This window comes from Mesitornis unicolor, unplaced genomic scaffold, assembly GCF_000695765.1.
Source record: "Mesitornis unicolor isolate BGI_N332 unplaced genomic scaffold, ASM69576v1 scaffold17758, whole genome shotgun sequence".
Classification (NCBI taxonomy): Eukaryota; Metazoa; Chordata; class Aves; order Mesitornithiformes; family Mesitornithidae; genus Mesitornis; species Mesitornis unicolor.
Window position 1 is genome coordinate 1 of NW_010201320.1, and position 13,510 is coordinate 13,510.

Genomic DNA, 13,510 nt, shown 5'->3' on the forward strand with positions numbered 1-13,510 from the left:
TATCCCCCTGGAGCCTTTCCGACTGGCCCATACACAGAATGTCATTAGGCTTGAGAGATGTTTAATGGCATCTTTTTGTATTCTGTGAGCAACAGTACAAATTTTAGAAAACCCTTGAAGAACCAGTATTAGCTGAATAGATAGTCAAGTTATATGTGAAAGATGAAGCATAACTGGACACTTCAATAATTTTCAATGCTGTGTATGAAGAGTTTCTTTCCAAGTGGGTGGCTGTTATTTGTTGTATAATGTGCTGATATGGGACTGGGTAGTCCCAAAAATTTACTAAAAAATACTGTGTGTGTTTCAATCTTCAGGCAAGCATTCCATATTATAAATAACTTTCTAGGCAAAGACTTCAAAAAGTGTGCAAAGCTGCAAGTTGTTTGTCTATTCAATTTCTATAACGCTAGAACAAAACCCAGAGAACCATAATCCAGATATGTTTCAATTTCAAAACACACCATGCTTGACTTTTTTTCACCACAGGTGAAAAATGTACATTCTTAGTTTTTCATATAAATATTTTGTGTATAATAGATCTGAGAATAATGTAGAACTTCAGTTCAAGATAACAGAAGAACTGTAATGTAAGAAAATATGCTTTTACATTGCAGTGTAGTTTTATATGGATAGCATTTTGGCACTTAGATTTGGGGCTCAACTGAACTTTGTCCTGCATCAGGCTACATGTGATATTTGTATTGTTTCATACAGAAAAACTAAGGCGTAGTCTTCCAAACCTGTCCAGGACATGTAACATCCAAGCTGAGTCTGTGAAAAACAGCAGAAGTGACTCAAACTTCCAAGTGCCAAATGGAGGGATACCTCGCATTCAACCTCAAGCCTCAGCCAGTAAGTACCTTTAGTGACACTTCAATGTGTATTTCAGAATCAAGTGATGGTACGCAGCTGTCCTCCAGTTTCATGGCAAAGAGTAACACTGCATGTCACACTGGAGATGCTAATCCTTAATCACCGAGGTGAAAATCTGCTTTTTTGGTACACAAAATCTGGTACTGAGTATATTCAAAGAATTCCTGTTCTCTTAATAAGGTATCATTTGCAGTTTCCTAACAGCACATACAGAAGTACTATAGTGTAAATGTAGTAGTGCTACACATTTTAGAAACCATTTATTTTTGGTGATTTACAGAAGGTATAGTACTTGTACTGCTGAATTTTATTTGCAGACTACAAAAACTTATTAGGCTACAAAAATACTTACCTAGATGATGTTTACTGCTTTTTAGAATAGTGAAATCTGATATAATTCATGCAAGTTTAACCTTTGTTTGCAGTTTATTTTCTTCATTATTTTTTTTTAACCTGGAAATTATTGTTGCAGATTTTACTCTTTTTAAGTGTCAGTATTTCTCAGAAAAGTTTTGAATTAACTTGTGTCCCATGAAATAAATTAGCCCATTGCTGGGGTAGTGGCTGCTAATTTGTTGAAAAGTAAACTGCTGATGTGGGAACACTGCTAATCTCACAAGTCCCTTAAAAATTATGACCTTGAAGAAGCCAAAGCAAATGTAACTTAAATATTCTCTGCTTCCTTAGGTGTTAATATTGACAGTTCCTGTAGTTTAAATGTCTCATGGCTATTTCATTATAAAACAAGTTTCAGAATTAATTAACCTTGTGTGACATTTCCAAGGGAAGAACACATTATGAATATTATTGCGTAGTGCTTTGAACTATAAAAGCTCTATGATAAAAGTCATCAGTACTCTAAATATTTGACAAGAAATGTAAGACAGTACTTGTGAATGAAACAAATTCTAGAATTATATTTATTTTTTTTACCCATTGAACAGTAAAAGCATACTGGCTACCAAGTTGGCCTTTTTACCTAGTTCTTTCAAAATAGTGTGTTAATGCAACCAAATACAGACCATGCCAATGGCAACAAGATTTCTGTCTTGGTAGTGACTCAGAGCAGATGTAAGGGTTGTGTGCTCACTCCCAGGTGTGTGATACTGTAGCCAAAGAAGTCAGTGTGACCTTGTGATTGCTCTTATTGTTACCCTCACATCCTTTCACCTTGCCCTGTTCTTCCAGTCTTCAGAAGTGCTCAGGAAGTGGGATTTACAGCATGTGTGTCATTCAAAGGCAGGACTTGTTACCTGTTAGGCAGGCTTATCAAGCTACAAAGCCCTTGGAGCAGTTGGACAGCAGCTTTCCAATTGTGTTACTTTTGTGATGGGAAGAATAATAAAAATTACCTGAAAGAAAATGAAGAAAAAAATACTTGTAGTAAAAATATGTACAGATTTTATTTGGTGTTTTAAAATTGAGCAAACTGGGAAGGAAAGCACACAAAGGGCAGCTTAGTGGGCTAAAAGGCTATTTCCAGTATTAAAAGTATGTTCACAGTGCAAGATCAGACAGTAGATGTCTCAATATTCAATATTTAGTGAGTTACTTCATTGCAGGAGCCAAAGTAGCGTGACATGTCTATACGTATATATTTTTTTCAACTTGTGGATAGATTGAGAATCACAGAAATTAGGTAAATATGCTTGCCTTTCATGGGAATCTTTTCCCACATGTGAACCATTCTAGACCAACTTACATGTAAATGTAAGTTATGTATTATGAATAAAGCCCAGATTTCTAGCTTTTACAGTTTCCCTGCTCTTACAGATGTTTGTCAGAGTCTTGATATTGACAATCGTAAAACGGTTTGTGTATGAAGTCAATAAGTAAGTATCTCTGCTTAGTCTGAATTAAAAAATTTTCTGCAAAACTGTACATTGTATAAAAATTTCCAGAATTGTGTCCTTTTTTATTATATACTTTTTGTTTTATATTTTGTCACCTTGCACAAAGCATTTTAAATTGCAGCAGATTTTTGTTTTCCCTTGGCAATGACTTCTGGGTCTTGAGATGTAAAGCTTCCTCATACCCCTGCTAGTTTTGCATGAGCTTACCTTTGCAAGGATGCTGGCTTGCCACCCAAGGTCACTACTTTACTTTTCTCCTTGTCAGACATCTGCTGTTCATAATTTACTTGCACATTTGCTGTGGCTGCAGTACTGAACTTGCTATGGTTGCTGGCATTAAAAAATGAGTTAGGAATCCAGTAAGTTTCTGAAAAGACAATTCCTATTATGGTAACATAGGCAAATTTACACACTTGCTTAGAGAGTAGAGGGAAGATACTTGTAATATGTTTAGAGGTAAAACTGTAAAATACAGGCACATCTGGCATTTTATGTTTTGGCTGTAATGTGAAAAATCCAAATTATTTTTTGGAAAGAGATTGAGTAAACTCAATTGTAGTTATAACTATTATAATCTTCATTTACATCTGATTCTCCATGCTGTTATGCAGAAAGTACTTTCTATAGGAAAGCTGTTAAATATTTCACCTTAAAACGTGAAAGATATAGTAACACTTGTGTTCTCTGGTATCTTTTAGACTTTAAAGTGTTAGAATGACAAAGTCTCTGTATTTGCGCCCTACACCATGTAGTTTGTGCAGAGCTGTGGAACTTATAGGGTGGCTTCCACATAGGAGCTACCTGCTTTCTAGTGGACTGTGTGATACTTTCAGACTTATCTGGCAGTATAGCACAGGAGTGTTAAATCTTTAAGCAGAGTTAAATATAACACTTATTCTGAGAGCTAAGCTGTAGATTGTTCAAACTATCAGTAAAGTAACGGGGTCTGCTGGCCAAGATCCAGCTGCTTGGCATTTTCAGGGGAAAAGAAGTATATGTGTTGAAGAAACTGAATTTTCCAATTTGGTTGATCAGAAGTAAGAATAACTGTGTATTCAGCATGCACCACTTGTGACAGGTAATGTAACAGCATACGGCGCACTTCAAGAGCAGTAAATCGTGTGGATAAGCATGCACTCCACGCTTATCTCAAACTGCATGTTTCTTCAGCGTTGCTCAAATTGTACTGCCTGAAGTTCTGTTCAGTGATTGGGTGCACAGAATTGTTTGACTACTAAGTCTCTGTTTCCTGGAGTCTCCGTTGAGAAGGAAGGAACTTGATAGATATTTTAAATCCTTTCCATATCATCTCTGACTTGCAAGCAGTGTAAATAACAATGGAGGAAGAAACTTAGTGCCGTGTGCAGTAGCAAATTTAAATCTAACTTAATTAGGGCAAACTAAATTCAAGATCATAATATGAAGGAAGAAGCTGTTCTTGATTTTACGTGGTATATACTGATTCAGTAAAAAAATGGCATAATGGAATATTTGTGGACAGAAGCACTCTGGTCAGTGACTTGCCTCACTACATTCCTAGGAATTGTGCTCATTTTTTAACATCTTACTGTACTTATTGGCTGTTTATGGGTATGCCTATAAAAAGTTTATAGCAAGACTATGTGCCAGAAGTTGAATAAGAATTGCATATTGCCACATGGGTTTTTTGCATTAGATTCTAGTTGGTAGAAGGAATTTATTATTTTTAAATTATTCTTAATAGCCATAAGCAGCATTTTATCATGTTTATAAACACTTTAATTCTTTTTACTGTTTGTTGAAAAAGGCATGCTTTAGTTATTCAGACTAAAATGAATAGACTAACTAATCCTATTTTCAGAATGAAGGTGAAACACAAGATGAACTTATTTTACAATTCAGAAAATATTGTGAATTTTGCACTGACTGAAGGATAGGAAAGGTGATGGCATTTATTATATGCTATCAAGTTTAGAAAAGGATGAACTAATATTATTAGGATTGTAATTGCTTTTCCTATCCCTTCTTTATAGCAATATTTACCAGTTGGAGATAGGATTACTGAGCTTCCTTACTCAGGATCAGGATCTTTATGCACAGCTGTTCCCTTCATCTTTCTTCCTTCTCACTATGGAAGTCAGCCTTGCTGGTGTAGTTGGTTTTATGCTGGTATAAAACTCCATCCACTGAGGCGAGCAGAGATGTTTATTCATACGTGATCATTTGAAGAAACCTTTGTAGGCAAAGCTTTATTTCATTGACTACTTTCCTCCTTCCACCCCTTAAATATGCTGTGATGAAAATACACTGAGTGCCTGTGTTCCTTCTGGCAATAGGAAATTGTGTCCTTGCCAAGACCCTTCAGCTCCTGGAACATCGGCTTCTCTCTTGGTAGCTGGTGGGTAGTGAGGACATTTCAAGGCAGTATCAGCCCTTGAACATAACTAAATAAAAAGGCAGGACATAAGAGCAATAAAAGCAATTTTTGTCATGCTGTCTACGTACTGACAGCTGCTAATTCTTAGTGTTATATCTTCAAGTTTGAGTCCTCTTGCATACCTTCTGAGGGTTAAAAATGCCAGACATCTCTCAAAATGGCTTATGTTTGGATAACTGAAAATTTAACTTTTTTAATATGATCATCACATTTAGACAAAGATTTATGCTTTTGTATAGTGTTAGAATATTTTTTGAAAACTCCTTTAAAATGAAAAGTTTAATCTTGTTAGGTCAAATATGGCAGTTTAATTTTCATCTTTGTATCTAATCTTGCACTCATTGCTATAGCATGTTTGCTAGGTGGCTTGTTTTCCCTTTAGTGTATTAATTTATTTTTTTTTTGCCTTTCTGGGCTTTTTGCCCTGCAAGAAGCTTTACTTTTACAGAAGCTGCGCGTTTTGCACTGCAAAATCTGACACGCTCCTCTGTAACTCTTTGCCATTAAGAGCAAGCACCATTTAGAAAAACCTATCACTTCTAGAGTCATAACAGCTTTTTGAGTGTTTTATTCACTCTGTTCCTTGATGCTTCACAAGTGGATACAATTCTGAAATTCTCAGTAAATTTAGTTTTCTTATCTTCTTAGACAAATATAACACTTCTTGTCTTTCAACAGCTCTGCAAAGGCAGAAACATTTGCCTCGTGCTGCCTTCAAAACCAAACAGTTTCTTCAAACTCCATCTACAAAAGGAGGTAATTCACTTACAAAGCTCCAGCAGATTTCAGATATTTGTTCACCTGCATTAAATCTCACACATTTTAGATTAATAAAATTGCTGTTGCATGTTGAGATTAACCCAGTGGTCCTTGCTATATCAAAGTTTATAAATTTTTGGTCTAAACATTAAAAATACATCCCTGCATCATGTAGGAAAAAATGTATTAAATCTGAGATAAAATCCAAGGATTGGTGACTTCTAGCATTAATCAGGAAATTGGGATTAGAAAAGTAGACTCTTGAATCCATATTAATTGGGGCTACATTTGGATAGGAATCTTTTAAACTGTAAAATACAGGTTTTTTAAAACAAAAATTGTGAAAAAATATGCAGGCAAGTGAAAGTATCATCCTTTGTGCTGGAAACAAAAACTTACGAGTTTATCCTTGAAAAGATGAGCTTAGAATGTCAACTTCTTTTGCACATACGTGTGTTGTGCTTGTGTTTTCTCTTTTCCTCTCAAAAATAGACTATTATCCCCAAACAATTTAGATTTGTGTATTTTTCTCAAGGAATTAGATACAGTATTTCAGTTCACTAATGGCTGAAGTTGGCTTCTTTTTGAAAAGAAAATAAAATATATTGAGTCTCTAATCCGATTAGATGAGTCTTAACTGATTTTTTATTAGTTCTGGCAGCCTTGTGTTTGACACTGCCTCAATTTCACTACTAAAATAAAACAAGTTCATGATTTTGGTTTTAAGCATAGTTGGTCCTGTTACAATCGAGATGTCATTTTAAAGATTGTATTTCACTTGAGACCAGTTCATAAGCTCTATGTGTGCTAGAATCCTTTCAGGACTGTAAGAGTGCCTTGTGCAGATACTGAGGGTGACTGACAAAATGCATGTGTTGCAGGCGTCTAACACCAACTTCTTGTAGTCGATTTCATTTCATGCAGAAAGTTTTAGCTAAGTATGATGACTTTGAAACAGATTCACATGGTTTAATAGGAGGTCTCCAACAGTCTTTATAGTGCTTCATACCAAATGAGGAAAAGTTCTCGCAATGCTCTGCTCTGGCATAAGACCTTTGCAAAGCTTTCCATGCTGTCTTTCCAGCTGGCCATGCCTTCACCTTCATCTGGGTGTCTGGAACACTTACTCAGGTCAATGGCCTAGTCTGGAGCTGTGGAAATGTACAAAAAAAAAAAAAAAACAACAACCCACCAACTTCCGTTTGAGTTTTTATTATTTGTAAAATTTTATTAAACCTTAGAAAATGAAGAACCAAGCACATTGCACTGCCAGTTATGTATTCCAGTTTTTGGTTGCTGTCATTCCTCACTGATGAGGACCCAACATGTCCTTTTCAGTTATTAGCTATTTTCTAGTCCTTGATGTGTTGATTTTCTTTCTTCTGATCTGAGATTCCCACGAGTAGAGAAGCATTATGCAGTAATAAAACGACTTTTCTTTCAAAAGAATAAACAACTATGAGCAACAATTGGATTTAGTTTCTTAAAATATTGTTCATTACATATCTGGACATGTAAAATACATTCAAACAACTCTTTACCTAATGGTAACAGATCTGTTAAGGCTTATACATCAATCCAGTATCAGTCAGATCATAGTTTGGGTTGGAAGGGAACTTGAAAGGTCATCTAGTCCAATGCCCCTGCCAACCTCACCTTGAATGTTTCCAGGGATGGGGCATCCATAACCTCTGGGCAATCTGTTTACCACCCTCATCACAAAAAAATTCTTCTTCGTATCTCATCTGAATCTACCCTCTTCCAGTTTAAAGCCATTTCTCCTTCTTCTGTCACTTGTAAAAAGTCCTTCCCCAGCTTTCCTGTAGGCTTCTTTCAGGAGCTGTGACGCTGCTATAAGGTCTTCCCACAGCTTTCTCTTCTCCAGGCTGAGCAACCCTAACTCTCTCAGCCTGGCCTCACAGGGGGGTGCTCTAGCCCTCTGATCATTTCTGTAGCATTCCTCTGGATCTGTTCCAACAGGTCCATGTCTGTTTGGTATTGAGATGACAGAACATTTTATTGATTGCCATAATTTAGCTCATCTGCTCTTTCATATTGGTCTGAATCCTCATGATGTTTATGATTTAACTACTGCATAAGAGCTCATTCTGGTTTCAAGTTGGTGGGCAGCAGCTGGCCTTGGGTGCAGGCAAGAGAAAGTTGTAGCTTCACAGCATCCTACTTTGCCAGGTGGGGATCTCTTGCTCACTGTCCCACAGTCCAGAACAGAATCCAGAGGGGGTGGGAAATAGTAACTGCATAGTGCTATTTATTTTTATTGTTGCCAAATGTTTTAATTGTAGTTGGTTCTAGTTTAGTTTCTAAGGAGATGTAATTTTGTGAAGTCATTAAGTACTAGCCTTACACATTTATGTGTTTTTTATTAAATGTGGATCAGAGTATACGATTATTAAATAGCCTTTGACTAAGGCAGTACCTCACTCTTTGTGATCCTGTCTTACAAATAGGCCAAACTGAGTTTTATGGAATATCTAAAACTGCTCTAAGACAAAATTCTTTATATGTAGAGCAGAATTATTAGGCAGTTTGCCAGAGCTTGCATCATGTGGACAGCTTTGGAGATCACAGCAGGCTGGAAGACAATTCATTCCTTTATGTACACGAATGAATACAGCTCTTGGCAGTGTCTGCAGTGCTGCGCTGGCAGGAAACGTTTTATGAATTGACAGCTCAAGTTGGCAGCATGGTAAAATATGGTCAACAGAAAACTGGAGAGAATGGAGAGTACTGATGTACTGGGTGCTTACTCTCACTGGGAATGTGACATTGCTTATATTCTGTACCTAAAAAACTTTTCCCTGTTGTGCCTGTAAGACACTCAAAGCTATATTCAGTTTTATACACTGGTGTTGCTCTGTTGGTCAGTTACAAACATAATGCTGTATTTGTGTTCCAAGCAAGTGGCGTGATGAGAAGTTTAGTGATAGAAACTCCCTGTGTTTACACTGTAGAATCACTTGGAAATTCTGCAGATTTGATTGCACCAATGTTACAGGCAATGTCACATTTTAAAAACTTCTAATACGTAATCTATCTTAGTCCTAGGAGCACTTCCCTGCTGTTCTTGTCCAGTCATTCTGCTGTTAATGCTTTCCTTAATCCATCCTCTGGCTTGGTGCCAAGGTTTTTATTTTAAGGGTTATTATTTATTCTCCTCACTACTTACCAGCTGTCATGTATTGTTGACAGCTCTGCCACCTTTCTTGTCAGCTTTTCCCATGAGTGGCTTCGTGCTGTGTTTCATACCGTTGTCAGTGGAAAGACCCTCTTGGAAAATGCAGAAAGGAATCAAATGCACTCGCATCTGCAATGAGGCACTTCCTAGACATCCCTTATAAAGAATGGCTTCAAAATACAACCAGAAAACTACCACTTTGTATCCTATTTAGGATGTCATGTTCCTGTCATTACTCTGACTCCTCATGCTTTTAGTGGATCTACCTTGTAAAATGATAATATAAGATATGTGAAGGACCATCTTCTTTATGTACAACATCTGTGAAAGAGGACTCAACTTTGGTCTTTATGGAGAAAAGTTTATTTAGTGGAAGAAAGAATAGTTCGTGCAAATTCACTAAATAAATATGATTTTGTTTTATTTTCCTGATTGTCAGCTCTTACTGACCCACCCTAATCAGTTTGTAAACATGTCGAAATTCCATTTATTAAGATTATGGATTATTTTAAGTCTTCTGTTTAGTGATACATTATGCATATTTTGAAAATACTTCACATAGAGAATTGTGCTTAAGGTCTGATATTATCAAAGAACTGTTGAATATTTTTTGTGAGTATTTTTGCTGTGACAATCAGTTGTCATTCACTGCTAGGTGTCTACTAAAACTCAGAAGTAATTTCTGAATATATATGAACTCTTGCTGTTGCTTTAACAGCGAGAAATAGCATTGAGTAAAACAGATGTATAGTACAAAAATAGTGGAGTTCATTTGCACGTGCACCTTGTTGCACAAGATGCTGTATTGTAAGTCTGAGCCTCTAAATGGATTTTCCACTAGCTTATTAACCTTCCCCAGAAAGGACTTGATAAAGACCTATATTTTACATGCTAACTCAGATGCAAAGTATTTGAATTCAGATATTAGCTACACTGATAATTTAGATAATGTTTGTAAAAAGGGGAACACTATAAATTGTTACAGTTGTCTTGGTTTAAGTTTAATAGCATCACCTTAATCTCTTTTGTGCTGGGGGCTGGCTGACCCTCTTTTTTTTCCCCATCAGACAATAAACACAAGACACAACTATATCTTTAGGCAAATTCTAATTCAATGGATTTGTTTAAAAAGAAGAGCATAAATGAAACGTTAAAATACTCTTGCTCAGTATTTCATCATTCAAAGCTACTATACACTTTGAATCTATTTAAAGACTGTATCACACTAGAATCCTGTATTCTTCAATGTGTTCTTTCAGGGATGGGAATTAGGTTCACATATTTCTGAAGCAGCTACATTTTTCTTAACAAATTTGTTCTTTGTTTCTTTTGACTTGACTGATAAATCCAGATAAATATTTGTAGTCAGCAAATGGGGCATTAGAGTTATTATATCAAAAACACATAACAAAGAGGACATCTGAATTCCTGTTTCTCATTGCTGCTTGATTGGCTGTATTCATTATACATTCCATACTGTTTGAATTTTCACATAAAGTAACTTCCTGATTTTAATTTCAGTTGTATTGTAACTTATACTTGAAAGTAACTTCTGTATTTAATTTTCCAGTACCTTCTTCAAGTAAATTCCGTTCACCTGCAGCACCGTCTCCTCTAGCTCTCCGACAACCAGTGAAAGCATTTAGTAACCATGGACCTGGTTCAGTTGCTTCTCCAGAAACCACCCAGCTGCCACACGGTAGTTCTTCACCAGGGCCTCTCGCAGCCCAGAGTTCAGGCTTGCCAAGTTCTGCCAGCGGCATTAACAGTACCACTCTTACCAGACCGGCAGGGACAGCAGGGATGAGGAGTGGTTTGCCCAGACCCAGTGCCCCTTCTGCGGGGGGCATCCCAGTGCCTCGTAGCAAACTTGCACAGCCTGTTCGCAGGTGAGTATGTGACAGGCAGTCTTAGTTTGAAGTTTTCATAATGAATTTTGTACGTTGTGTATTTGTGCTGCACCTTCTGCAGTTCTTGTTTTGATCTCAAGGTCTTTAGAACAGAAATGGAGACTTCCGCGTGAAGTGTTTGCTTATGTTTCCAAAATAGTTTTGAAGCAAAACAGAGAGAAAAAGGTTCAATTAGAGAGTGAAGGAATGAAATGAATATTGAAAGATACTGAACTAAGTAAACTGAAGTCTTTGTGTGGACTGAGAAGGCAGTTAAGAATGTATCTGCATGTGGTAAGAAGTTACCAAAATATAGCTGGCAAGTAAAAACTCACTTGTACCACTGAGCGACACATTCTGAAGTCAGAACAATTTTCCTGTTGTAATCCATACGCCAAGCAGTGGTACCATGGTGAGAACAGTTTCTCTCCTTGGGCAACTAGGAGCTTTAGGAAGGAAGACAAGTGAGGACAGAGGAGACATCCGTAGCACTTGCTAAACTTAATGTGAAAATCAATGCAGTAAACGTACAGGACAAAACACAATTATCAGCTCAGACTTGACCTCTGTGCTAGCACCCTGCTGTAGAAGTTGCTTAATATCAGAGTGCTTTGGAAAACGACCGCAAGAAGGACCAAGTATTAAGTGGAAAGGCTACATGGACAGTTTTTCTTAAGAAGAATCAGAAGGAAGCAATGTGTAACATAGAATATGTGCTTTTAATGCTATGCTAATGTGCATTTTCACTGAAGGTGTCAAGTGGAAGCCAGCTGACATAAAGAAGCAGCCATCTATGAGGAATAGCGAGAATCTCCTTAAACAGGATAAACAGTTGGTGTCCAGTACCATAGAAAAGATGCAACAGCCATAAATAGCCAAGTGGAGGAGTTCTGTTTTGCTATGAGTGCTGGGCGGGGGAATGACGAGTGACGGTCACACTACTGCATGTTTTGCATTCTGAGTCTGTCAGTAGTATGAAACTTTGTGTAATAAAATGCAACTGGTTTTGACAGGAAGTTTTTAGTAGTAACCAAGTGTGGCTGTTCAAATCACAACTTATCTTATAGAAAAGCATTTCACTAATTAAACTTGTGCAGCTATTTTTTGGAAAGTTTACATACATAATGCAGTATCTATACACAATGCAAAAATCAAGTATCTATGAACATCAAGATTCTGAGGTGAGCAAAATGTGATACTCTAAACAAGGGGTTCCCTGTTTATCCATCACTGGAAAAATGTGGCCTGTTTTTAGATGGCAGCAGATTAAGTTTGTATTCTGATGGAATACAATAGCAAAAAGTTTTCTGTTTATGCAGATGTTTTTCTGACATGGTAATTGCCAAGATATAATACACAGAACCTAAAACTAAAAATAGTTTGGGGTTTAAGTTAGGTAGACTCTATTGCAGAGAAGTAAATGAGTGAAATGTGTATTTCAGTTATTTATAAAAATGCTTAAATTCTTAGGTATTGTAAATGGAGATTTCAGCAGTAATGTATGAAACTGAAAAGTATCTCATTTTATTTTAGATCATTGCCCACTCCCAAAAACTATGGCAACATGAAAGACGAGAGTTGGAAAGATGGCTGCTACTGAACTGCAAAGTTTAATGCAAAGTTCCAGTGCTCATGGATGCTTCCTCACCAGGCTACAAGCCAGCTTGATTATACAAACTGTTCAGATGTGACTCTTGGGATTTATAAAAATTCCAGACCTCTCTGTCTCTAATTAGCACAAACTGGCAGAGATTATATGGCAGCACTTTATTGACATCTAACATCAGATGTTTGTTGATCATACAATCACTTCCACATTAGATTGCTATCAGTTCTGGGTTGGTTTTATTGCTTGCTAAAAATGTATCAATATGAGCATTTATGACAGTGGCCAATGTCTGGGCAAAAACCTAACGAATGCCAAAGAAATGCCCATCTTGAAAAACAGCAAGTATAACAGTCAACTTACATTGTCCAAAACTTCATTTTAAGCTTGTTTTAATTCAGCAAAAAGATCAGTGAATATGTACTGTTGAAACAAGACTACATTAATGAGAGCTGATGTTCTGATTGCAGACTGCTGCAGTGCTAGTGAAACATTGCTTTTATCAATTGTGTGAGATTCTCACTGGGGAAAGTGGTACGTGCATCCTTCAGAAAATCAGAAGTGACTCTGGAGGATTAGGCAGAACAGTAAGTGGTAGCCATGGCTTTTATTAACATTAAGAGTTTGAATGTAGCAGACACAAACAAATGCAATAGTATAGACTGCATCTTTCCTACGTTGATTTATCAGCTTTACATGCTCTTATATGTTTGATTGCCAAAAGGGCTTAGTATCAGTTACACAGTCTTTCTAACCTTAAATTTCCTGCCTCAGGAAAGATGGCCTTTGCTATTGTAGCCACATTTTTATCACATGGCTCGCTATTTGGGAAAAACTTTTATAGCAGGTTTCCTTACAAAGGAAAGAGCAAGTTGTAATGTTAATTTGTTCTAATACCATACCACTATGCTTGCA

At 36.8% G+C, this 13,510-nt stretch overlaps 1 protein-coding gene across 1 annotated transcript; it reads left to right on the top strand.

Moving 5' to 3' along the window:
- Positions 1 to 717: 717 nt before the first annotated feature.
- Positions 718 to 13,181, top strand: LOC104545010 (SLAIN motif-containing protein 2-like; the record flags this gene model as incomplete). Its single annotated transcript, XM_010190031.1, has 3 exons — positions 718 to 855; positions 10,671 to 10,989; positions 12,523 to 13,181. Coding segments are annotated over 3 exons (524 nt in total), but the record flags the coding sequence as incomplete, so codon positions are not given.
- Between the last annotated feature and the right edge of the window lie 329 nt (positions 13,182 to 13,510).